The sequence below is a fragment of the Caretta caretta genome, chromosome 6, assembly GCF_965140235.1.
Source record: "Caretta caretta isolate rCarCar2 chromosome 6, rCarCar1.hap1, whole genome shotgun sequence".
NCBI lineage: Eukaryota > Metazoa > Chordata > Testudines > Cheloniidae > Caretta > Caretta caretta.
Window position 1 is genome coordinate 103,179,912 of NC_134211.1, and position 25,617 is coordinate 103,205,528.

General features: G+C 44.0%; 2 protein-coding genes across 4 annotated transcripts in view; one reads left to right on the forward strand and one right to left on the reverse strand.

Moving 5' to 3' along the window:
* Positions 1-19,963, reverse strand: part of ASB2 (ankyrin repeat and SOCS box containing 2) — a 39,860-nt gene extending 19,897 nt beyond the window's left edge. Inside the window, exons 1-7 of one of the 2 annotated variants that reach the window (XM_048854369.2) lie at positions 19,630-19,963; positions 14,587-14,665; positions 11,557-11,821; positions 9,730-9,822; positions 6,702-6,868; positions 4,265-4,420; positions 2,397-2,642 (exon numbers count right to left, since the gene is read on the reverse strand). In XM_048854369.2, coding sequence (XP_048710326.1) covers positions 2,397-2,642; positions 4,265-4,420; positions 6,702-6,868; positions 9,730-9,822; positions 11,557-11,821; positions 14,587-14,638 — 979 coding nt within the window. In that variant the 5' untranslated portion in view covers positions 14,639-14,665; positions 19,630-19,963. The remainder of the gene's footprint in view (positions 1-2,396; positions 2,643-4,264; positions 4,421-6,701; positions 6,869-9,729; positions 9,823-11,556; positions 11,822-14,586; positions 14,666-19,629) is intronic. The other variant, XM_048854370.2, reaches the window with a different exon arrangement.
* The window catches only part of CCDC197 (coiled-coil domain containing 197), a 41,218-nt gene continuing 32,286 nt past the window's right edge, over positions 16,686-25,617 (forward strand). Inside the window, exon 1 of one of the 2 annotated variants that reach the window (XM_075129846.1) lies at positions 16,686-17,092. The gene's annotated coding sequence lies outside the window, so the exon portion shown is untranslated. The remainder of the gene's footprint in view (positions 17,093-25,617) is intronic. The other variant, XM_048854373.2, reaches the window with a different exon arrangement.

The following is a 25,617-nucleotide window of genomic DNA, read 5'->3' on the forward strand; positions in this document are numbered from 1 at the left end:
ACATTGCTTATTGTAAAAATACAATTATATTATTACTGAGATTCTCAGCGGGTCTTTTATGGCCGGGAAATATTGGGCACTTTTATTGGACTTTCCTCAAAACTGAACTTTAAGGGAATACTAACATGTAATTGAGTTGAACCACAAATTATATTCAAATCAGTGTTTTAAATCACGATGGAATAACTGGTTAGTTTTCAATGTCGCATAAAGCTGACTTGTGAAAAAAGTGAACTGGAAAGCCAGCAATATCTTTTGTTCTCTATCAGCCATAACTGCAATCTGTATTTTTACAGCCACATATCTTTCTTTAGAGATTTTTCTTATCTTCATTGCAGTTTAGTTCTTATTTCATCAATATATTTCTATATGCTGGGTCTGATTCTCCTTTACTCTAAGGAGGCTGCACTGCTCTGGCAGTGTAAAGGAGACAGATTAAATTATATTCAGTATAATTATATTTGCATCCACTTTTAAGGTCCTTTGACATGACTAGAGTGGTGTAAGTGGCCTTAGTGTAAATGAGAATCAGGCCCACTATATCTATCCATACAAACACACTGACACACCACATATTGGCTGATTCCCAGCTGGTGTAAATCAGTGTAGCTCCATTAACTTAAATGCTGCCTCACCAATTTATACCAGCTGAGAATCTTTATTATTTGATAAACTACATAAAATTCGTTGTTTGCACTGGACATTAACGACAGGCTTAAGCATGGTCTCCTTGTATTTGCTGGCCTGTTCACAGCTGAAAGGGGCCGATGTATCATTTCTTTGTAAGGGATGGTGAAGCCAAAGGGTTGGTTTTACATGCATCATGAAGTGCCAGGAATCTGCTCTGGTGCATGTGTAAGAGAGATTTTAAGGTTATGAACCCACCTGAGAAGAAGTGAGCACAAAGACTCATGGGACTACAGGAGAGAGCTGGATTCTAAAAGGCCTTTCTGGGGGGGGAAGTAATATGAGATGTGACTTCTTGACTCATTATGAGAATCAAAATATTCTTATTCTTCCTCCGACTGACTAAGAAATATATTCTTCCTGGGCCATATCTTGCTTGTCTTACTCACAACAATAGACATGGTAACTTCAAAGGGACTAACTCCTCACATGAGTAATGAGAGCAGGATTTGGCCTTACCTAGGGACTTTAAAATCCTCCCCCCTCCCTAACACTAATAAATGTATTTAGTGCTTTTCAACTGCAAAGTGATTTGCAAACACCTCCTCATTAATCCTCCTGGCACCCCTATGAGGTGGGAATGGTGAGTATGGTATCGCCTTCTGTAAAATGGGGATAACGAGGGGACCAGCCCCAGCGCAGGTGTACAAGTGTGGAAGGTACCAGAAGTCTTCTCCCCTCTGTGCCCCTTGCAAAAGGGTCGGACAAAAATCACATAGATTTCAAAGACTGATCCTTGCCTTCTGGAGCACAAGCCACTTGAAAAGGGATAGGGAGGGAAGGAACCAAGCTAAGGTCCCTCCTACCACCTCGTCAGCCAACAGAGCTGGCTGGGCGAGAAAGGGGGTGTACGCTGCACCCTCCTACAGATGAACAATGCTGCACTTTCTCTGCATGATGTGGAGCTCTAGGAGGCTTTGTGCCCCTCATTGCTCCCACTGGAGACCTGTGGCTCCAAAACTCCTACTCAGGGCTATGGCTGAAAGCTACAATAGAGCCTCAGTGAACTACCCTATGCCACAAGAGGGAGTCCCTTGACCATGGGAAAAAAATATCTTCCCTGTGACCTTCTGAGAGACAAGGTGGATGAGGTAATATCTATTTATTTCACTTCAGAAGTCGGTCCAATAAAAGATATTCCCTCACTGACATTGTCTCTGTAATATCCTGACATAGGTACAACAGCATTGCATACTGTGAACCTTCAACATTATGGAAAACAGGACAAAGTGATATAATATTTGAGGAGAACTAGCTTTGCTCAAGTCATATCTTACCGAATGTTCATGAGCAGACCGTGCTTGGCTAACATTTAACTCTGACCTTATTCTTATCTTTCCCTGTCTGTGACCTATTCTTCTGTCCCTGGATTTTTATGATACACATGTACAGTGAGAGTCACAAAAATTTTTGTGTTATCATTGCCGCACAAAGTAAGGGCACCAAATTGCTTCTAAACCAAGTGTCCATTGATACTGAAGAAGCACAATCATTGTGCACCTGTATTCTAACCAGCAGCACCCCCTTCTCACCCATGTGGACTGTTCTTGCTAGAAGCTTCCATGGGAGCAACAGGTGTTCACCACCTCTGAAAACTAGGTCTCATCTCCAGTTGGCTACTGAAAAACTGAGCCAACCAAAATTAGTGGATACTTTTGAATATTTAGGCCATAATATATAAAGCAAATGAACAGCACCACTGTACTCACCACACTTGGCAAGGTATCTCAAAGCATCTAACTGCCCACCCTCGGCAGCCACAAATAAAGAGGAGATCCCATAGGTGTTCTTGCTTTCAATCTTGGCTCCCCCTTTGATCAGGATATCAATTATTTCTATATCATTCCGGGAGACAGCCTCATGGAGAGCAGTCCATCCCCGATTGCATCGGTGGTTTGCATCAGCATTGTACTGCACCAGCATCCTTACAGCTTCGACGTTTTTGCGTTCACAGGCTGTTTCAACAAAAAGCAGGTCATTTAGGCCAAACTTTTCAAGAGGCCACTAACTCTGGGTGCCACAGTTCTGGGTGCCCCATTACAACATGCTAGAACCTGAGGTACCTAGAATCACAGGCACAGGTGCCGGCTTCTTCTTTGCCCGGGAATACTCAACCCCTGCTCTGTCCCTGATCCCACGCCACCCCTTCCCTCAAGCCCCCATCCCCACCCTGCCTCTTCCTGCCCCCGCTCCACCCCTGCCCTGCTTCTTCCCACTCAGTTCCACCCCCAGCTTTCCTTTTGTAAAAAGCTTTAATCAAGCGTGTCCCATTCCCGCTCTTCCCCCTCCCTCCCAGCACCTCCTGCATGCTGTGGAACAGCTGATCCATGGTGGGTAGAGGCACTGGGAGGGAGGGGGAGGAGTTGATCGGTGGGGCTGCCGGCAGCCAGGAGGTGCTGGCTGGGGGGAGGGGGAGAGGTCTTGGGGTAAGACTGAGTCTTGCTGAGAAGATATGACTGTCTCTTTAAGGCACCAGGAGCCTTGTAATGAAGGGTGGGGCAATGCTCCTTTCTCTCCCAATCAAGCCTCCAACCAGTCAAAATAAAACCCTTGGAGAAGGGCATCACATAAGGCATCACATAAGGAAAGATTGTTCTGCTAGTAAGCCTTCAACCCTTACTCACAGAAGGAGCAGGAGTGACCTGGGTTCTCCTTGTGAGGCCTTGGAAGAGAAGTGAGAAATGCCTCCAGCCAGGAGGAGCACTGGGAAGAAATCTGTTGGTTATCAAAGTTTGAGTTTAAGATCATTTTGACTTTGAAAGACTTTGGCAGCCATGCCCAGTGGAGCTGGTGCTAAGAAAGTTAAAGGGACCCACCAAGAAATAGGTAATATGCTGCCTGGGTAATACACTGCCACCTGTGGGCAAGCAGATTTTGTGCTGAGACTAGTAAATTTTCGTAACAGTTTTCTAAGGCTGGGTGTGCTTCCATATGCTATGTTTTGTCCCATCTTTTATATTGACTGAAAAGTGAAACAGTCCCTTAAATCTGGTAGCCTATTTTGGGCCAGATTTTCAAAATCCAGTGTCAAGCTGGGTGTCCATAAATCCAGGCACTCAAAGAGAGTGGCCACTTTGTAAAATCTGGGCCTATACGTTTAAGACTAGGCTAGTCAGAGCACTAGAGTGAGTACCATGGGCATTAGACAGAGCACTACAAAATGTACCATGGGGAACCATCCGTTCACAAGGAGATGGACCTGATGACCTAAGAGAACTTCTCCTTCTCCAAACTCTGATTCCATGGATTTTGTGTGGCTTTGCTGAATAAAGTGTGCTCAACACAAAGCAACAATGTAGCGTACCCAGGATACCTTATAGCATTTTTTCATATTAGCATACATCTGTTGTAGTAAATACTGTACATTTGTGCCTGTGCCCACACTATAAGTGAACGACTGACGTGTTCTCAATTATTTTTGTTCTGATATCTAATAGGTGCTTTGAATTTTGAATTTAAAAAGACACATACATACTCATATAGAAACAACATGGGCTTGATCTTTGGAGGTGCTGAACACCTGCCACTTCAGTTGAAATCTAGGGGGCTCAGCACCTCTGAAAATCAGGCCATTTACCTTTATAGAGTGGAGTCTCCCTGGACTTGTTTGTGATATCAGGTTCAGCCCCGGCTTGCAGCAAAGAAAGTAGGCAGTCCAGGTTTCCCCTGCTTGTTGCTATGTACAGCGGTGTCTCTTCCTGAAGCGTACGCTGATCAATGGTTCCAGGGTATGCTAATGAGATGTCATTGTTCCATAGTTAGTAAGGCATATAGCATATGTTGTCTAACTGAAACGGAGAACTCTGTTGCTAAACATTTTGGGGCAGGGATGATCTAAGTATACTTGGTCCTGTCTCAGTGTGGGGAGGATGGACTAGGTGACTTGAGGCCCTTCCAGCTCTACATTCCTATGATGATTTCAAACATGACACACCAAATGCTAAGAAATTACCCAAGAGATGGCTTTGCCATGCCATCCAGACCAGATTCCACTATTCTCTGCAACACCACCCAAAACTCTCTGATAAGAAAGATTCTTAAAAAGAGGAAAATAAAATCACGACATTACATATCACTCCATATATTAACGCTGCAGTAAATATGGCATTAGAAATCAATGCTGCGCTAAAAAAATGCATGAATGAGTTTGCTGACACATTAAAGTGCTTTCATCTATACAGCTGGCCTGGATTTAGACAGTCATAACAATACATGCTGGCTAACACTCAGCCTTAGAGGTGATGCATTTTCTGGTTATCAGTAAGAGGCACCTTATCTCACTGATGGAGAAATTAACCAGCATGTTAGCAACGGATCTGAAGCAGAACACAACAGCCAAGCCCCTCGAAGTGCAGATCAAGTACAGATGAGGATTCAAAGTTGAGGACTCGGGGCTGGGCCTGCCTGTATCATGGGATAAAGTGAAACACCAAATCTGAACAATCCTGAGCTTTGGGGGAAGTTTGGCTATGAAGCCAAATCTGGATGTAAATTCAGGCCCCTCTCTAGACCATCATCTCTGGTGGGGTAATCCAGGACCCAAAGGGGTGGAAAATTTACCATGTTACTGCACAGAGTGTCTGCAGTCCAGCTTCTCTCACTGAGGGGCTCATAACCAATCAGCACAAGCGGCAAAGGTGACTGGCACGGGATAGGAGCAAGATGTGGCCAACGTATTCCCTGAGAACAGGATGACTCAGTGCGGCCCTTGGGCATACTCTGCTGGTGAGGCTCCAGTGAAGTCCGAGCCACAATGTAAAGTTGCCATGCCCCAGTGGAAAGCCTGGGGAAGGGTGATGATGCTGTCTTCAGCGGGAGGGGAGGCAGAGGATGGGAGTCTGCATGAGGATCAGAAAGGTGCAACTTGTATCTGCCAGTGCTGGCGGTGCCATTTATTGGATGAAATAGAAATAAACCGGAAGGGTTAGAGCATAAGCCAGTGCACCCCAGAGCAGTGCTCCTACTGACCATCGGTATGTAGCATGCCCTTTGACTTGACATCTTGGAGCATAGTGTTTAGATCCATGTGTTGTAATACCCAAAATCTGTGCTCTGCATTTTCTTTTTCGAGGCACTTTAACCCTTCAAAATCCTTCAGGGTCCCTCCCCTCACCCCAAATAAACAAAGTCAAAGTAGGTTGAGAACATCCTGTAGATTGACTATAAAATAGGTTAGAGAATAATAGGTCGGACACTAAATTAGGTTAAAATGTTAGAAATGTAGGTTGACTATAGCAACTGGTGATTCAAAAAGCAATTGAGCAACTGTTCTCCAATGGGAACTTGAAACCAAAAGTAAACCAGTAGCCCCATTATTAACTATTAGCAAACAGAGGCCAGGCCAGATCTTGAGCTGGAGTATATTGGTGTAGTTCCTCTGACTTCTCTGGAATTACATTGATTTACACCAGCTCAGGATCTAGACCACTATTTTATACCCTAAGAAACCAGATAATATGGGGCAAGCCTACATCAACCCAGAATAGCGACAGATATCAATCAGCACTTAAGATCTTAACTGTTGTTTATTATGTACAGACTGCAAGCTGCTTATTCAAATAGGTGAAATTCATACACATGTACAAAGCTTGAGTAAAGGGTCTTTTAGCAAGGAACTGAACAAAGGTTGGTGCGATGTATTAAAACTCTGTTAAAATTGTAGCTTGTCACTTTAAATTTCAGGATTTTTCCTGATCCTGCTTGCAGTCTGTAGGAAAGTGTGTGATCTGGGCCTAGCAGCACTCAGTCTGCAGCCAGCTAGCCTACAGTCAGGTGGAGTGAGCTGTGCCTCTCTGTTTCAGGGAGCAGCCTGCTTTGTCCCCCTGTGGTTTTAGGTTCTTGTGTGTTATCTAAGAAATAAAGTAGTGTTACAAGTGCAACCTTTCAGCAAGAGTATTAATCTGTCTCTGTGTGTATGCCGTGAACAGAACATGGGAGTGGTTATATTTTCTTCTTTTTGGCTGATATTTTTAGTTTTTCTTCCATTTGTAATCAGCTGTTTTTATTTTACTAACCTCTTTGCAACACTTTCAGGCAGCCTGCTTGGCCATAGTAGGCAGCTTCGTGCAGTGGTAGCCAACCATCCTTGTTAGGTTCGGAAAGGTTCTTCCCTGATTTCATCATATTGAGCAAGGCACTTTCATCTCCTTCCTTGATTGCTTCCACTACAGGATCCAGCTCTCTTTAAAACAATGTTGAAAACCAATGACATTTTGCAGCATTACAGTAAAGCTTTTTTTTTTTTAAACCAAGATGGTTTAAAGCCTAGAGCCCACATATGCAAACTAAAATGGCAAGATTTTGGTGGCTCTGGGGTGCACTGGCTGCAATGGACACTAGCTCTATAGTACTATGTGATTGTACTCCCATGTACTGCTTTCCTCTAAAAGGTAACTCGGGATGGTCAAACCTGTCCAGAAACCTCTTCCCAATGCTTTGCTCCAAACTCACACCTAACCTGCACCAAACTTTTCTGAGGTTTGCACAAGTTTGCTTAATTGTGTAAAAGAAATGAGCCCAGAAGTAGAAACACTGAAATACCATGAGGGATTGTTCTTGTGGAAAGCAGAAAGTGCTGGGAACCTCACAAGAGAGCCTCTTCTGAGAAGACAGCTGGTCCAGTTTCTAAGAAGTCAGCAATGTAGTTCAGATCAATACCTGAACCTTTGTGTAAAGATCTGAAATCACGTCCATTGAGTTAAGGAGGGGAAGAGAAAAGCTGTCCACCCCAGTGAAACTCCAAACACAACACAGTAAGGACTAGGTATTAAAAAATGCTCAGTTTCCACTTAGGCACCAAAATAAGTGGCCAGATTTTCCGAATGTTGAGTTCCTTTGAAAATCTGTCTGTAGGAATCACAATGGGAGCTGCTGAATGCAGAACAGTTGTGAAAAACTGGTCCTTTTTAAAATATTTATATGGTATCTGAGCTCTTGAAAATCTGCCCCTTAGCTCTTTAGAAAATCCCTAAAGGCACCTTCCTGAAAACCCCTCACCCAGGTGAGTAGTCTTCATTCCCATGAGTTGTTCTTTGAATAAAAACTACTGGTGTCAGTAAGGGGTTTGCTGGACCAGGCCCTAGATGCACTAGCCAAGCAGACTCCACTGCAGCACAGAAAGTTTAATGAGTGTCTCATTGGAGCCCTTGTGTGATTGGCCTGCAGCACAGCTGGTCAGTATAAAAGAATAGGTTTCAGAGTAGCAGCCATGTTAGTCTGTATTCGCAAAAAGAAAAGGAGTACTTGTGGCACCTTAGAGACTAACCAATTTATTTGAGCATAAGCTTTCATGAGCTACAGCTCACTTCATCGGATGCATACTGTGGAAAGTACAGAAGATGTTTTTCTAGACCATGAAAAAATGGGTGTTTATCACTACAAAAGGTTTTCTCTTCCTCCCACCCCCAGACATTCTTGTTAAACCCTGGATTTGTGCTGGAAATGGCCCACCTTGATTATCATACACATTGTAAGGAGAGTGATCACTTCTGATAAGCTATTACCAGCAGGAGAGTGGGGTGTGGGGGGAAAGAAAACCTTTTGTAGTGATAAACACCCATTTTTTCATGGTCTGTGTGTATAAAAACATCTTCTGTACTTTCCACAGTATGCATCCGATGAAGTGAGCTGTAGCTCACGAAAGCTTATGCTCAGATAAATTGCTTAGTCTCTAAGGTGCCACAAGTACTCCTTTTCTTTTTATAAAAGAATAAACACTCTGCTGCTTGGTTTCTGTCAGAAACAGGACAACTTCTGCAGCAGGAGCAGGAAGGAAGCGGGCAGTTTTAAAAAAAACCCTGAATCTTGTGAACTGCTCAGACTAGTTACTGCATCTCTAAGGCAGACAGCAGGCGGCTGAATTCCCACTGCAAGAGCGATTCGGGATGGGGTCTATTCTGAGTAGTCCAGAGCAGGTGGGCTGGAGCACAAATGGTACAGGAAGCATCTTCTCTTCCCAGCACCCCATTCAGGCCCCAGGCAGAATGATGCTACTGGCTCTCCCTGAGCATATGGGGGTTCGTAAGGGCATGGCCAGCTTAACTGGGGGTGTGATCAAGGCTCCCACACATACACATACCCAGTCACATTCCTGCTAGCACCCACAAGCAGGTAGGCAGGGTAATTTAGGTTGCCTCTTTCTGCAGTGAGTGCTCAGTGCACTCTCCTCAACACATCCTCACAGGCATTGTGACATGCAGACACCATGCAGGTGGTCTCACTCCCCCCAGCACTTTCACGGGAGTATGGGCACAGTTTGGTCCCCTCCCCCTGCTACATCTTCCCTGTCTGATCTCTCTATCTAACCTATCCAGCAGTTTTCCCCAACAGTACCTGTACTCAGCCAAGCACGATTACGCTCTTTCACAAGGAAGAAGTCCAGCCTGCAATGGCAGCTTCCCCCTTAGGGTCAGAGCCACAGCCCGCGAGGAGGAACACCACGGCCCCTCTTGAGAGCATGGGAGAGGACATGTACCTCTGCACATAGGAGCCCTGTACAGTGAACAGATGAGGCTCAAGCTGTCCTGAACACATTGACCAAGCGCATTGATAAGGATCAGGCTTCTTCACTCAGATTTGATGCCCTTTGACATGTTTATGTTCCTGTTTCCCAGGCTCGAACTCTGAACTTCATGATGCAGTTAAAAATAACACCCGCCTGATTCCGTTGTGATTGCGACATGGAAGCCAGTGTGTATAAATAAACCACAACACACACATCCCTTTTCCTCTCTCCCCTGTCATCTCACAGATGTCTAGGGACCCACAGAAGCCTGCACATGTGCAGTAGAGTGCGGGGAGCCGTAGGGCTGAATAGCCCAGGAGTGACTGAGTGTGTGTAGAGGGCTCGGGAGCGGGCAGGAGAGGGCAGGCAGGATGGACAAGGGAGGAAATGAATAAGATTCCCTCAGGCAGTACTATGCATTCCTCCCAACACACATAATGCCACAACCCCCGCCACCCAAAGGCCTCCAGCAGGCAAGTGAGGGCAGACAGACAACAAGGCTAATTTGGAGCAAGACACAGCGAGACGGAGACACTTACACAGGCTGGGGGGTGATGAACAGGCTGCCGTTGTACCTTCGTCTGACCCCCCAAGATGACCCTGGAGCTTGGCCTCCGGACTGGGCTGCCAACCTGGAGTAGCGATGGCACGAATGAAATAAAGAGAAATACTCTGCATATGAGAAGCAGGTCATTTTCAGGCCCCTTAATAAAGGCAGGAGCCAAAAGAGACACACAGAGAGAAGGAGCCTGCCGCCGGGGCTTTGAATGAAAGCAGATGGCCACGGCTTGCTCTGCGCAGAACTCAGCTGCTCTCTCAGCTCTGAATTATTTTTGGCCCACTGAGGAAGTGTCAGGGGATTTGAATGACCATATAAGACAACAATGAGGTTAACCCCCCCACACTACACAGGAGGAAGATACAGAGCTAGATGACATTCTTCACCTCAAGGAAAGGAGGATCTGAGAGCACAGTCAGATGAGGAAGCCTGGTGAGGGGCTGAAATAGGGTCATTAGCACTGTGCATTCAGCAACGGGCCTCATGCCGGACCTTACCCTACCAAGGTCCAAAGCCAGCTAAAGACCTGGGGCCACAAACCTTCATGCAGGCTCCCATACCTGCCTAGTAATAGGGTGGGCAGGCTGTGCCCTTGCAGAGCAGAGGAGCTCTAAACTGCTGAGCTCAGGCAGAGGTGGGAGAGCATCAGTCAGCGTGCAAAGCAGCAGATGGTGTCCTGTGCTAAAATCAGCAGGAGGCAAGGGACCCTTCGGAGTGCAGGGCCAAAGCTGACAGATCTGCCCTGAAGCTGCCCCATATCAGATCCCCACTTCAGACACTAAGCAACATGACCAAGCCACACAACAGGTCTTATATCAGGCGCCGTACAGAAGTACCTCCACCAGATCTTGTAACACTACAACAATCACAGTGGGTACAATCCTGGCCCCATTTAAATGAATGGAAATTTTGCCAGGATTTCACTCTGTGTATATAAAACACCCATGACACCCATCACATTGTTTGGGGGCCTGTAATAAATGTGGCGTCATAAGATTACAATTACAGCTGTCAAAAATACACAAAATATATACAAATTGTTGTTCTTTTGCAGGGTTTGAAACACACCTTTTATTTTTTGATTATTTGGATTTTTTTAATGACCTTTTCCATCTTTTTTGAGAATTTTTCATTTTTAAAAATGAAAATCACAAATGTTTGCTTTTTAAAACAGCAGGTTCCTGTAACCCAGTGGGCTGCTTAGGCATTGGCCCCGAGCGCGACATTGTGTGGTAAGAGGGGTCTGCCTAGACGTGGAGTTACTCGGGTGCACCTGGGGGTACATGAGCTCAGAATTTGTGCCGAAGTAAACAAAAGCAATACGTTTGTGACATCTCAGTCGTGTTTACAGCCGTGTGTTTTATATACGTAGTTTGGTTCTTTTATGTGTGTGTGGGGGGAAATCAGAACCATTCCACATTTTTTCATAAAAATTCTGCAAGCCTCACCTGACTAGAACTAACTCAGGAAAGCACTCTGCTCCCTGCGGCGTGATGAGGCTGCCACCTGAGTGAGGTCTCTTTAGGTAAGAAAAGGTTGCAGGACTGGTCCAGTGTTTTGCAAAGATCCACAACTTTTAGCCGACATTCGGGCCCGAGGTCTAATCTAATTGACAATGGTGTCAGGCCAGAGTAATGCCGCTGACTCCAGTGGACCTACCCCAGCGGCAATGAGATCAGAAGCTGACCACTGTAAATTAATTACAAACTGGTCTGTTAAACGCGTTTCCGTGCTGGTCTATAAACCTGTTTAGAAAGCCATTTTCCACTGTGGGCTTTGTGACAGCTCCAGCCACTCACACACTCACCTGTGCCAAGGATAAATCTGGTTTGGTGGGTTATGAGAGCAAGGACGAGTCAACGTAGGTGGCTCTCCAGGGGCTGTCATGACCGATTTCTGATGACTCTGGGCAGCTGACTGACCTGAGGGATCTTCTGTCAAGCTTTGTTCTATGGCCAGCTGAATAAGCTCGTCTTCACTCATGCTACTGTACAGACTGTACTCTTCATGACCTATTGTTTTTCTCTGGGTGTTTGTTGTGGCCGTGATCTTTGTAGCCATCCTCTGCTTGCCTAGTACCAGGGGATAAGAAGAAACTGTAAAAATCAAAATCTTGAAAATGTGCAAGTGACGTTCAACCATCTTGTGTCCAGGGTCAGATCTGCACCTTGACTTATACTGACCAGAGTCCTTAGCATATTTTCAGTCGAGGAGAAAACACATTTTAATGAATCCACTAGAAGCGACATTTAAATTTAATGGGCTTGATTTCTTTTTTTCTCTTTTAGCCCTCTTATAATAATTGCACCTCGCGGACCCAGCTAATTTATCTCTTGCTAAATGGGAGAAGTTACAAATGAGTAAAGCAGACTTTCTTCTGCTTCCTTCAGGTGAGGGCACCTCTGGGCAATAAGATGTAGTGGAAATGCCCCAAGGGATTAAGAAAACACTGTCAGTTTAAAAATGAATCAAAGAAAACATTCACATGTCCCCCCTCTGTGTTACTCTTACTTGTCTTTGATTATTGAAGATGAAAGTTGCTGGGCCAGATCCCCAGATGGTGTAAAGCAAGATAACTGTTGATTTCCATGGAGTTAATCCCATTTACACTAGCTGAGGAGCTGGCCTGCCATGCCCTTTTCACCCTTTACGCTATTAAGTTACTTTCAGTAATGCACTCAGCTTGAACAACAAAAAAGATACTGGTCAGTTTCACTTCTGCACATCTGCTCCCTCTCCTGACAGCAGCACTTCTGCAGGCCCATGTTCCCATTGGTCACCCACCCCTAGCCTGTGCTAAATCCCTGGCTTTTCAGGGCCGTGCAGACACAAGGGCTGATTCTCTGCTGCCCCCACACCTTGTGCACTCATTTACACGTGTGCAAAGAGGGTGTAAAATGCTACCCAATTGGAATGGCAGTGATTGATGCCTGCTTTGCATTCACTCTCTGCAGGTACGGTATATGAGACTATACAAGGCGCTGACTGGTGGACAATTGGGCTCAAAGAGCTCAAGTTCATTTCACATATCCACTTGGATGGGAGCATGCTGTACAGTGTGTCTTCCACCCTGTCTCCTTCCTTCCTCAAATGTACACTAAGCCCCAACATTAAAACCACCCGTGTGTCTCCCATAGGATTTGGGGGAGGGGGAAGAAAGGAGCATGCAGCGGGAACAGCATTCCTCCTTCTGGCACTAGCAGAGGAGTAAATATGACTCCTAGATAATCACCTGTTTGGGAGAAATAAGGAGAGGTTGCATTTAAAGAAAGAAAAAAATCTGATGGGCTTGCAGAAGTGCCCTGTTGGTTAATCCTTCAAGGCAGGTCACTACCCTCCCAAGATGCTTAAAAGCAGCTTACAGGGAGTGGGAGAGACCCAGGAAGGCAGCTCCTTAGAGGAAGTAATGCACAAGGCTGAAAAAGCGAACAGCTGGTTAATGCTGCTACTCCAGTGGAAATGACTTCGCTAGCAATGGGGTTTCTAATAGCGAAACAAGAGCCAGGTGCAACTGTGCCAAAAGAGAACTTCTGATATGGGGTGACCAGACAGCAAGTGTGAAAAATCGGGACAGCAGTGGGGGGTAATAAGCGCCTATATAAGAAAAAGCCCTAAATATCAGGACTGTCCCTATAAAATAGGGACATCTGGTCACCCTGTTCTGATAGCTGAAAGCTGGTGAGTCCCTTTTCCTTGCACTGAGTCTCATTGGTGCAGATCTCCATCAGCTCTGCAGGATCCATGAGGGCCTCTCATTAGGGCTATTACTTTGCATCCCTTTTTAGGTGCTCTCCTGACTGTTCGATTGCAACCGACTTTTCCCAAGTATTTTGTAGGCCGCCATAAGCAAAATAACGGGCTCACTCAAAATTGGGGTGAGGAGTCACATTTGTAAAGCTAAGCAGGACTTGAGGCACCTTAGAGACTAACAAATTTATCTGCGCATAAGCTTTCGTGAGCTACAGCTCACTTCATCGGATGCATTCCACTGAACGGAATGTCCCTATTCCACTGAACGGAATGTCCCTATTCCACTGAATGCATCCGATGAAGTGAGCTGTTGCTCACGAAAGCTTATGCTCAAATAAATTGGTTAGTCTCTAAGGTGCCACAAGTACTCCTTTTCTTTTTGCGTATACAGACTAACACGGCTGCTACTTTGTAAAGCTGTGTGCAAGGTCTAACAGAAGAGAAAAGCCTGGGTTCTTGGGAGAGATGTCAGGCACTGACAGGCCTGTAGCATTTGTACTGCTCTAAGCACACTGGGAAATGCCCACCCCTCTTGCCCCAGAGTCTCTCTTTCACGCACATACTGTAGGGAGCCATATAACCTTTTGTTGCTCTAGACCACCATTCATTCCCAATCACTCTAGGTGTCTGTACCAGTTTACTAGGCTAAGAACTCTGCTCTGCCAGCCCCCTGTGTAACTGGGCACTCTCCATTTCGATCTCTGGATCACTAGACTGCAGCTAGAGGAGAACATAACCCTCTGGTAGGGGTTATGGCAAGTACAGATGCATAGAATGTGAGCAGCAGTGGTGCATCAGAGCCAGGCACACAGGCATATCACTATGGTCCCAGGAACTTAAAGTATTTCATGTTCCAGCTACAATACGTTACCACTGCTCTAAGCAACCTTTATAGACTTTGTCTGTAGGGCAGAGGAGACAGCCCTGATGCTCGATTTTACAGTGGCGGAGGGATATGTCAAAATCGGTGAAGACGGTCTCTATTCATATTTCCATTGAGATGTGGGATGTTTTCTCTGATTACCATTAAATTTAAGAGCCTGAGTAAAACCTACAAAAGCAAGGAAATGTGGATTTAAGGACTCACCTTTATTCTCATTTATCCTGCTGTGCGAAGTTCCACAGGGTATATAACACATGTGATTACTGCCTGCATTGATCTCAGCCTCCAAGCACCACAAAAGCAAAAGAGGAAAAGTTAAGGGCGGAGAGTTACCCTTGATTTTGTATGTATTCGATCATGCTGGGAGTGGTAATCTGACTATTAAGGAGTACAATATGCAAGCTGTACCCCACAACAGTTGTCTAAGTAAAAGGTTGGAGGCTTGAAGTTCTTCAACCCTGTTTTATGCCAGATCTCACAAGGCTGATATTTCAAGCTGCAGTGGGGGAGGTTTAGATTGGATATTAGGAAAAACTTTTTCACTAAGATGGTGGTGAAACACTGGAATGCGTTACCTAGGGAGGTGGTAGAATCTCCTTCCTTAGAGGTTTTTAAGGTCAGGCTTGACAAAGCCCTGGCTGGGATGATTTAACTGGGAATTGGTCCTGCTTTGAGCAGGGGGTTGGACTAGATGACCTTCTGGGGTCCCTTCCAACCCTTATATTCTATGATTCTATGATTCTATGATTATTGTCTTCAGTGATAGCTGGCACACAGGCAGTGACAGCCTCAGGCCAGTGCTATGACCCCTGTGCATCCAAGGGATCTGTGCCAAGCCACCAAACAGCTGACAGCTGCAGGAACAGAGCCACAGTGGCCCTACCTCCCTTCTGAGCCACTCTGTTACCTATCCATGCTTTGACATTAGTGCCACAGACAAGTCAAGTACCATGACACAGACCTTCCCCCAATGGCTCTCTTTGCCCCAGGCTAGTTGAACTCCTGACATGTTGCTTTGCTGTTTTACACTCCATCATCCACTGTACTTGCTTGGCGGCTGGTGTCTGTGTGCTGTGGATGTATGGAGACCGCATTGTCTGACTGTACATGGCAAAGTAGCTGGATGGCATTTTGTATGATAGAAAGCCTCATACAACCTAGACATGAAGGTAATTTCTTAGTGTCCTTCTCCCCCTTTTTCTTTTGGTTCATCACCTGCAGAGTGTGTAATGGGGGGTATATGGGATCATGAATTTTGGGACGGCTCTTATTTTCTCTCTTGCGTCTTCTGTATGGGTTAAGCAATCCCACCCACTTGCAAAAAAATCCATATTGATGCTCTCCGCTTATCTAAATATTATGACAAGAGTCCCAGCGAGTGCAGAAACAACAGCGTTGGCAGCGGCTCCAACCACTGACTCATCCTGCAGAGAGAAATGGTATGGGGCCCAAAATAGAGAGAGTTTTTTTACTAGTAAGTCATGTTTCTCTCATCGAACTCGCAGGACCAAGGATGAGGGAGCCAAAGCCAAATTCCTGACTTCTAGGAATTTTCAGACAGGCTCGAAGTAACAGAAAGCTGAGGACATTCTGATTCCTTACTGACGAGAGTCCAGATTTGATTCTCACTCATTCTCTGCTAATAGGTCTCTCTTTTCATGCACATCCAGGGCTCTGACAGCAAGGTCACATTTTTACCGGACAACTGTACTCTAAAGCAGAGGTGTCATCATAACCAAACAAGTAGGCGCTTTCGATCCTGCGTCACAAGTTATATTGTCCTTGCTAAACAAATAAATAACAATAAACAATCCCAAATCACCATGGCCCAGAGCTAAGTAACGTGACTAGATGCTGGGGCCCTTCAGAGCGGGAGGTGGAAGGAATCCTTTTTTTCCATTCAACTTCAGCAAAAGGGTTGGAATAGGCTCCATATCATGCCTCTTTTGCGAGAATCATCATAGCATTGGATGTTCCAACCCCAGCCTGCCCCAAATGCTGCCTGTCACCATCCTGCCCCCAGAGAGTTAGCTCTGGCACAAAGAGTGTGCATGATCTGCTGTGTAGACATGCTGCTCTACTCATGTAGAGGAATCATGCCAATTCAGCTGTGTCAGGGGCCCTCTGCACCCACAGCATATGGGTAGTATATGGGTAGGGTTTGGGCCCAGAAGGCTCTGCATAACTCCACTCCACATAACTCCATTCCTTCTCTCTTTTGCTCTCTTATCTTCTTCCTCCCCCTCTGACTCCCATTGCTCAGACAGACCCACCCCTTCCATCTGCTGCTCCCTCTGCATCTTTCTCAAGCTCCTGTCTGTGGCCAAGGATTTCAGGCATGGGTGCCTCAAGTTAGGCTACTATTGTCCTTATGTAGGCACCTCAGTGAGTGTCTGGAATTACAAAAGGCATCCCTAGTTTTGAAAATCTTGGCCCACATGCCTGTCCTCATGACGTGCCTTATGTTTAGAACAGTCTCCCTGTTTTGTGCACCAGCAAATGACCACCTTCATCCACATCCTGCCTGGACACACACTTCTCCTGAGGACTAGTTAAGCAAGAATCCACCAAAGATAGAAAACAAAACTGCTCCATTTTAAGACTGGGCAACAGGTGTATCAGAACTAAGTCTGCTGAGGCAAGAAGCAGGCCTTCCTCTCTCTTTCTACAGACTGGAGCCAACCTGCAGTCTACTGCCGCACAAGAGCTGGTAAGTTACTGTTCCCTCTCACAATGCTTTTCTGATATGTAGCTGAGCTGCCTTAATTTAGTGGTGAGCTACCAAAATGACCTTATGAATGCCCCCTATAAACTGAATATTCCACATCCACTGCAAGGGAAATTAGTGCCATCAAAACTTTTTGTGGCTAGGAATGGTTGAACCAGTTTAGTTAAAGTAAGAATCAACTCAAGCCATCTCTTCATACTGAAAATGAATCTTGCTTGTAGGTTTCAAACTACTGGTTTAACTGTTAAAATGACTACATTTTATTTGGATTTGAACTTCTGAATGTCCCCTGAATTCTCAAGCAATACTGAGAATCTCACAAGAGCCTGTGCTCACACAATTATGATGAACCTATTGTGCCTGATAGGAACAGAATCTGAACGTTGAGGCGTTTTGCCCATCACTATTCATTACCAAAACCCTTTGCCTCTATTCTGAATTGCTGCATTACTGATCTCTTCTTTCATTGTACCATTTTGCTGACTGTGCTATAATTTAATATCTCAGTCTAACAAGATCCTCCTGGGTTTTAATTCACAGCCATCTCCACGTAGGGTCTGCTCCTGCACTTTCAGCACAGGCAGAGTTCCCCCTTGCTAAGTATTCTTCTTCTTTTTATTGGATTGACTTCAATGAAAGTTTGTCTAAGTAAGGCATAGAAGATCAGACCCATAATGTACATGGATATGTTACGCGTAAACAGAGACAAAAGTACATGGTAAGGAATGAAGTGCTAACATTGTAGGCCGGGTCATGACTTCCTTCTTTGCATAAGTGAGCAGTTATGTATGAGTAGTCCCACTGAAATCAAGGTTGCTACTCATGTGAGTAACTGCTCACCAATGTGAGTAAAGACTCACCATCTGCCTCTGTGGAAAAAAACATGGACATCTGTAGTTATCATTATTATAGGACTGTATGCTCTTTGGAGCAGAGACCTCCTTTTTGTTGTGTGTGTGTGTGTGTGTGTGTATGTAGTGGCTGACAAAATGGGGCCCTGATCCCTGAGTGGGTCCTCTAGCCACTACCCAATGCAAATAAATAATATTAGTATAGGGAATAAAAAGTTGGTCATTAACTTCTTGAACCACCGTTCAGTACAATTAGTGACTAAGTATGACAATTTATATGAAACGACAAGTCGCCTCTGAACGCACCTCCCATAAAACATAATGTATCAAGACAGCCAGTCCCTGTTCAAAAGACTCAGGAAAGCAGCATTGCAGCTTACTGTTAGAAAAGGTGATAGTAGGTCAAGGATAATGAAGAGGTCATTAAAGGAGCAGTGGAGGGGATCTTGCCTTAGCACTGATTTCACTCTGCTCAACTTGTAGGTAGATACAGAACTTCAGTTTCTTTGGTTTATGCTTCATTAAATGGCATTGATCATGCTGACAACAACAACAAGATTAAGAGACTCCAAATGAAAGAGTTAAGGAGGATTTCTTGGCTTACTGTTTCTTTTTCTCTTAGTTTTTAAGGCCCCAATTCAGCAAACACTTCCACACATACTTAACTTTACATATGAAGTTAACAGGATTGCTCATATGTGCAAAGTTATGTATGTCCTTCAGTCTTTGCGGGGTCGAGGCCATTACTTGTGCCTTTAGGTCTTCATGTTTTGGACCAGATCCTCAGATGGGGTTGAAGTCTATGGAGCTACGCTGATTTACACCAGTTGGGAATCTGGCTTTTTTTTTTTTTTTTTTTTTTTTGGTAAGTTGCCAGTCAAACCTCTGCAATTTTCCGAGTAAATTATGGCAGTTTACTGCTAAGGATATCATGGGCTTTTTAAACAATGAAAAGATTTTCCATTTGAAACCATGCAGAATTACCGTGTTTAGAGGGAAAACAAATAATGTAGGGCAGCAGCAGCAGCAGCCAAGTATACTTTTGCAATAACGGTTGATGCAAGCCGGTCAAGTTATAGCACGATGCAGAATAAAGCAACTATAGGCTTCCAGATGGAACTTTCCAGGTAAACAAATCCATTTCAGCCCCAGCTGTCAGAACATGTCTAACTGTTTATGAAGTAAGCTTGGCATATCTCACAATGCCATCAAACCATGAGTCTGCACAAACTCTTTGATGCAAAGGGTTTATTTCTTACCAAACTGGATCCCAGTACAGAGTTAAGTGCAATAACAACTTCAGAGATATAAGTGAAGGGAACCATTTGCTAATATCATTTTGCTAGTTTACTCTATACCTGGTACACTGCATTCACTTTACAGTACCTTAAATATGTCACAACAACATCAGCAACTATCTTTCCATGTGCCTTAGAAACAAGACATGCAAACATTCCAAGTGCACATTCTGTGTAAAGGAAAAGTAAATAAACTATGCAGCTATGATTCTTTCCAACCATTTCCAAATTAAATTTAACTGATGAGCGTTTTAAAAAAAGTCTTGGTTAGTTTACAAAATATTATAGGAGGAAGTTTTTTCACAACCCATAACACGTCAATAGATTCTGCATAAGATAAGTAAATTTAAAGCATGCACAGTTGCATTACCTGATGGTTTCTGAAACAAAACAATAATGCTGCAAAGAGTTCTCTCCTTGGGTAAGTCTCAGTACAGAAAATCCCCTTTAGTATTCATCTCTTGCCTTTCCCTGGGTGCTCTGATCTACTGCAGGGCAGCTTTGAAATGCTCTCACTGTGAAGCCTGTAGTTTATTTCTGGATCACCCCATGATCAAGGATTACCAGCCAAAATATAAATTGTTCTGAATCTCAGATTTCCTGCTGGAAGATGCACTGGAGAAACTTTTACCCATCCTAAAGTTCTTCTTTGTTGCTTTAATTTGTAGAACTTCATTTCATCAAGCATCCTGTAGCTAAATGACACAAGGTTGACCTTTCTATTACATCATTCTTTATTGTCCTTGACAAGTAGACCATATATGGATATCTTTCTGAAACTTAAAGGGAAAAAAGAAATTGCAATATATTTTTGATATAAAGTATGCGGTCCTGGAGGGTTTCATTTATTTTTGGGGAAAGGTGCAGGCAGATTTTCTACTGTACCTGCTTTTGCTGCAGCTGCTGCTGCATAAACAGAATAGGGCAAACATGACAGTGGGTGCTGGCTGAGGTTTTACAGTGGTTAATGTATTTTAAGGCTACTCGAATTCATGGAGCCCGAGTCTTTAGAACTTCCAAGATATCACAAAAGCACTTGTGAAACAATCCCACACATGATTCCATAAACATTTACTATAGAGAAAGAACTGCTCTAAATAGCATGTGAACATGAAGGAAAGTCCCATTCCCTAGACAGCTTAAGGCCAGTGTATGTGCCATGGTGGTCATATACCTCATGGTGGCCTTTAGAGAAGTTGCTCAAGGAGTAGATAATATGGATCCAGGTGGAGTCTAAAAGAAGAGTAGGTGGACTGAAAATAACTAGACATGGGTGACCTGCCCCTTTAGGGCCTGGGAAACCTAAGGCCAGTCAGTCTCATTCAGTTAGCCCCACCCTGCCGCACCTGGGCAGGATGTGGGCCTTAAAAGGAAGAATGCTGACCAGTAGGAGGCTGACTAGGGAGGAGTGGAGAATGAATGCTCTAACCTGAGGGCTGGCTGAGGAAGAGATCCAGAGGTGAACAGGGAGTCTTGTCACTGGAAGACCTGAGGGAAAACAGGTGTGACTGTTAGGCTTCCCCAGGCCCTTGGCAGAAGAAACCTAAGTGTGAAATCAGCTGATACCAATACTCCTTCTCCCAGCACTTACCATATTGGTGCCATGAGCGAAATGGAGGGCAAGCTCATGGTGGGTGGCCCTTTCCTTCATTTGTCAACACCTTGTTGAGCCTCAGCCTGGTCGCAGAGCATAAATACCCATCACACTAATGCTCAATAAGATGGCCTTAGATGGAGCCACCCTAGTAATATTCCTTCATCTATTCAGTTACTTTCAGTCTACCTGCTCTTCTTTTAGATGCTTTCTGCATCAGAGGTACCCCTTCTTTGTTCCTTCTCCTTGACCAGCTTGCTCTGGTGTGATGCAGATGGCCATCTCATCATGCATCCTCCTTCTAAGCTGCTGTCTGGTGAATGTTCTGTCCTTCACGACTGCGTGATGTTAGAGCAATTCTTATTTTCAGACCACATTTAAGGTATTCCACCACTAATGCTGGCAGTCAAAGAAGCAATTGCTGCAGTGACCTCCTAGGGTGTGAACCTTGCACACCTTTGACAATCATCTCAGCAATCCCTTCTCCACCTTTAAGCATAACCTAAAACCTTCTCTGAGTTAGTTTTAATTATAACCACTGTTCATTTAACATGTAGAGCCTTTCCTCTTCTTTTTCTTTTCCTCTGTAAAACTGCCCTGCTGCTTGTTTCTCAGGCTCTGACCCTGTCATCAGATCTACTTGGCTGTGTGGAGTCCCACTGAGTTGAATGAAACTATTCATGCACTTAGTCAAGCTCGTGCCTAACCGCTTGGCTGAATTGGGGCCGGAGTGCTCAGTACCTTGCAGGATTAAGCATTTAATTAGAAAATGGCATTGGGGCCAGATTCCGGTCCCAAGATCCACAGGAGAAAAGGACTTTCCATGTACCAGTGTCTTCTTCCTGCAGAAACGGGGCAGCACTGCCTCCATGGCACTGTCCTACCTTCCCCCATGCACCTTGTGGAAGATGCACTATGGGTCCTGGGGTCTGTGAGGGGTGAGGCAGTGGGAAAGGGATAGGGGTGGAGCAAGGCAGGTTAGGACATGTATCATCCCCCATCAGAGCTGTGCTGCCTTGGAATGCAGGAAGGATGACCCATAAGGGATACAGAGCTGGTGCAGAGGTACAGGGCCTCTCAACAGCTGGTTGTGGACTGCCACAGATTCCCTTTGATCCATGCAGATCCCAGAGGACCTGTGGAGCTTGTTGGCCAATGGCACTATTGTAAAGAACACTTAGCTTCCTCCCAGGTGGGTTCATGAGGGACAGGACAGTGGGACTCATAGATCCATTGCCCAAGAGACGGGCCAAAACTGGCAGCAGTTAGAACTTTCTGAGAGAACCCTCTTGCAGAACAGTGCTAGGAATAATGGCTTTGAAAATGTGTCTACTAGTATGTAAAAATGTATTCACCTTTAGGTTATTTTTTTAATGTAGCATTTATGTCTTCCTGTTAGGCTCCTTTGACCAGCATACATTGAGTAATGCAATTTTTCTGCAGTTTGTCAGCAGTGACCTTTCCTGCTATCACTAGAACCACCCTGTACACAAGTTAGGAGCCCCCATTTTGCATCCTGGATAAATACTCATAAAAGAGAGAACTCTGCAGCCTGTGCAGATATTCACAGTTGTATAAAGGGTATTTGCTTTACTTAAAAGCATCCAGTACAGCTGATTGCTGAGGGCAGGATACTGGAGTATGTGTAGCATTTGTTTGATCTGGTATGGTAGTTCCTTAGAGTTTTCCCATAATGAAGCATGATTTTATAACTAAAGCTTAGGACTGGGCATCACGAGATCTGGGTTCTATTCCCAGATACCACTGACTCTCTTTGAAGCCTTGTGCAGCCACTTAAGTTCTCTGTGCCTCAGTTTCCCCACTTCCAAATGGAAATAATGGCTCTAACTTACCTCATAAGGATGTGTAGGGCTCAGTCCTGACATCTCACTGATGTGAAGCCAATAGGACTATTTACCTGAGGGAAAACTGTTTTTGTATCCTTGGATGGAGCTCCTCTGGAAGTTTGAAGTATTAGTTGCTGAAGTACTAATGTACAGAAATACATTTTATTTATTTTTCAATAAAGCAAAGCTGTAAGTCTGCTACAACACATCCAAAGCATAGTAACAATCATGATTGTAGAAGAAGTGTTTATATTTTTCCCAAAGACGCATCCAGTTGCGCATCTTAATTTAATACTTAATTCCAAGAGATTACAAAATGTCACCAGCAAAAATAAATATAAAATGCGATGTCATTTTCTGGGAATGCTTTCAGACTCGGATGCTGCACATTAATATCTGTTTTCTCTTTACTCAGAAAAACACTATTATAAGCCAGCTCACTGTGGCTATGGGAAGTGGATTAGGGTCTCATGAATGGGTCACATAAAGGGAAAACTGAGTTTGAGGAAAGAGGAAGAGAGGAGACCTTGTGAAAACTTGGTAAATAAAAAAAAAGCAGGTTCCTTTTCCTACTTCCTCAAAAGTAGCCAGCAGAAGTTTCTAAATGCCTCTTTAACCTTTGCTTCAGCTTTACATTTGCTTGCAAGCTCACCTTCCCTTTGTTTTAACTAATCAGCTCTTCAGTTCCCTTAGGCCTTGTTTCTCAGCAGGATCCTCTACTGTGGATGCAGCTAAGACTAGTGCAGAAACCAAATTTGTGCATGCAAGCCGGTGAGACTAGAAACTGATTCTACGTTTGGAGTCAGAAAATAGAAATATTTTTGCTGTCTCATGATTAGAAATCTTCATGTGCAAATGAGTATGAACACATCATGTATGCTATCCTTTCAGTAGTGGAATGGTATTAATGATGCCTAAACTCGAGAGTTTGGATCAGATGAATTCAGACACCATCGAGAAAGCAAGAACATATTGAATAGATGCAACAGACTAACTGTGTCTGATGGATACTGTAATTCCAATAGGCAACCTAACCACTTCATTTCAGCTGGCCATTCAGACATGGTAGTTCTCTAGCAAATGCAGAAAGTGGGCGCTGAAAAGACACATGGAATATGAGATGCAAGAAGATCCAGTTAATGGGATCTCTTACATTATGCATTTGCAGAGCAGCTGTTTAATTAGGTTTTCTGTCTGACCTGAATTTCTTATGGCAGATTTAGTCACAGCATTTACCACAATATCTTCTAAGCTATAGTCCATGGTGATATTCTATTGGTTACCTGGAGCGTGACACTGTTCATGGGTAACATAGAGCTCTTCTAAACTTTGGCTTAGTCTTTAGGTGCAATGCATTATGGATGTTGTAGTTCATTGAGAAAATGTGTAATGCATGCATTCTCATATTTTACAGTCATCTTTATCAAAATCTGGTGCCAATTCCTGCTTCCATTGATGTCAATGTCACAACTCCCATTGGTTTCAATGGGGAGAGGGATTCTGCTATTAACTGATATTTGGTGTGCCTGCAGTATTTCACTACCATCACACACTCTCAAAGATAACCAGCAAACTCCAGTGCATCTCTCCTACCCCACACTCACCCACCAATCCTGATCCCTTTCAAAGAAAAAGCAAATGATTTTCAATAGACCTACATTTTGTTTTAGATGGCTTTTTATTTTATACCATCTGGCAAATACCTGCCTTCTATTTGATTCCTCAGCACTTACACACCCTGTAACCAAATTCTTAATTTAAAAACATTGTTTACACCATACATTTCAATTTTCACATTTAGAGTTATAGTAGCAAAAAATGCCAACCAATAAAATACACTGAAGTGCACTTGTGAAAGAGGAGAAACGCGTACACTCAGTGTTTATGCAGTGCTTTGCACTGACGGACCCTAACAACAGGGAAAGGAGACTATTATTAGCTCAACATTGTAGCTGGGGGAAAGGAAGGCAGAAGGGTGAAGGGCAGAGCTGCAGAAGGAGTCAGTGTTAGAGCTAGGACTAGATCTCAGGAGCTCCTAGCTTCAATTTCTGTAGAACAGACCATTCTTCTCTCCACACACACACATGCTGCTACTAAAACTCCATCCAACTAGCAAGGGGACAAGAATTTCAATAGATGAAGGTTTCAATTTCTTCCCATAGCAAGAATGGGCTGAGAAGTGATTGCTCTGGCCATGCTTATATGATGGTGACAATAAGCCAGCAGCACTTTAGTATGTGGGTACTGGGTGATGTTGGTAGCTGTGATATACAGGAGGTCAGACTAAATTATCTGATGGTCCCTTCTGGCCTGAAATTCTATGACACTTCTAATAAAAAAGATGTGAGATATCGAATATGCCAAGGTCTGGGTAATTGCTAAGGTGTGATGTCTACAGAATATATTATTTCTTGGTGGCTCTGCTATCTAAGACCCTGATGCTGCAAAGTCCTTCCAACCCCAATCAACTCAGAATTAGAGCTGGTGATTTTTCAGTTCACTGGGAATTTCAAAAAAATTGAAAAAAATATTCATTTCTGGTTGAATGAAATGTTTTATATTGACAAAACGGAAACGTTTCATTTTGATGTAAACCATTTTTGATTTGTTGCTACATTTTTTTTAAAAAACAGTCATTTTGAATGAAAAAACAAATGTTTTATTTCCAAAATGTCAATGAAATGTTTTGATTTTTTTTTTCAGAAATATTTTTCAACAGCGGCAATTTGGTGAAATTGCCATGAATTTGCAAAATGCTTTGGTGTTGCTGAATCTGCTTCCCCCCCCCACCCCAAATAAAATAAAAAAGTTTCTCAGACTATATTAGTTTTAAGACTCAAGTTTCCTCTCACCTTAATGTGAAATCAGTGTACGTCCTATGATTTGAGTGGAATGGCTTCTGATTTATTTTGGTGTG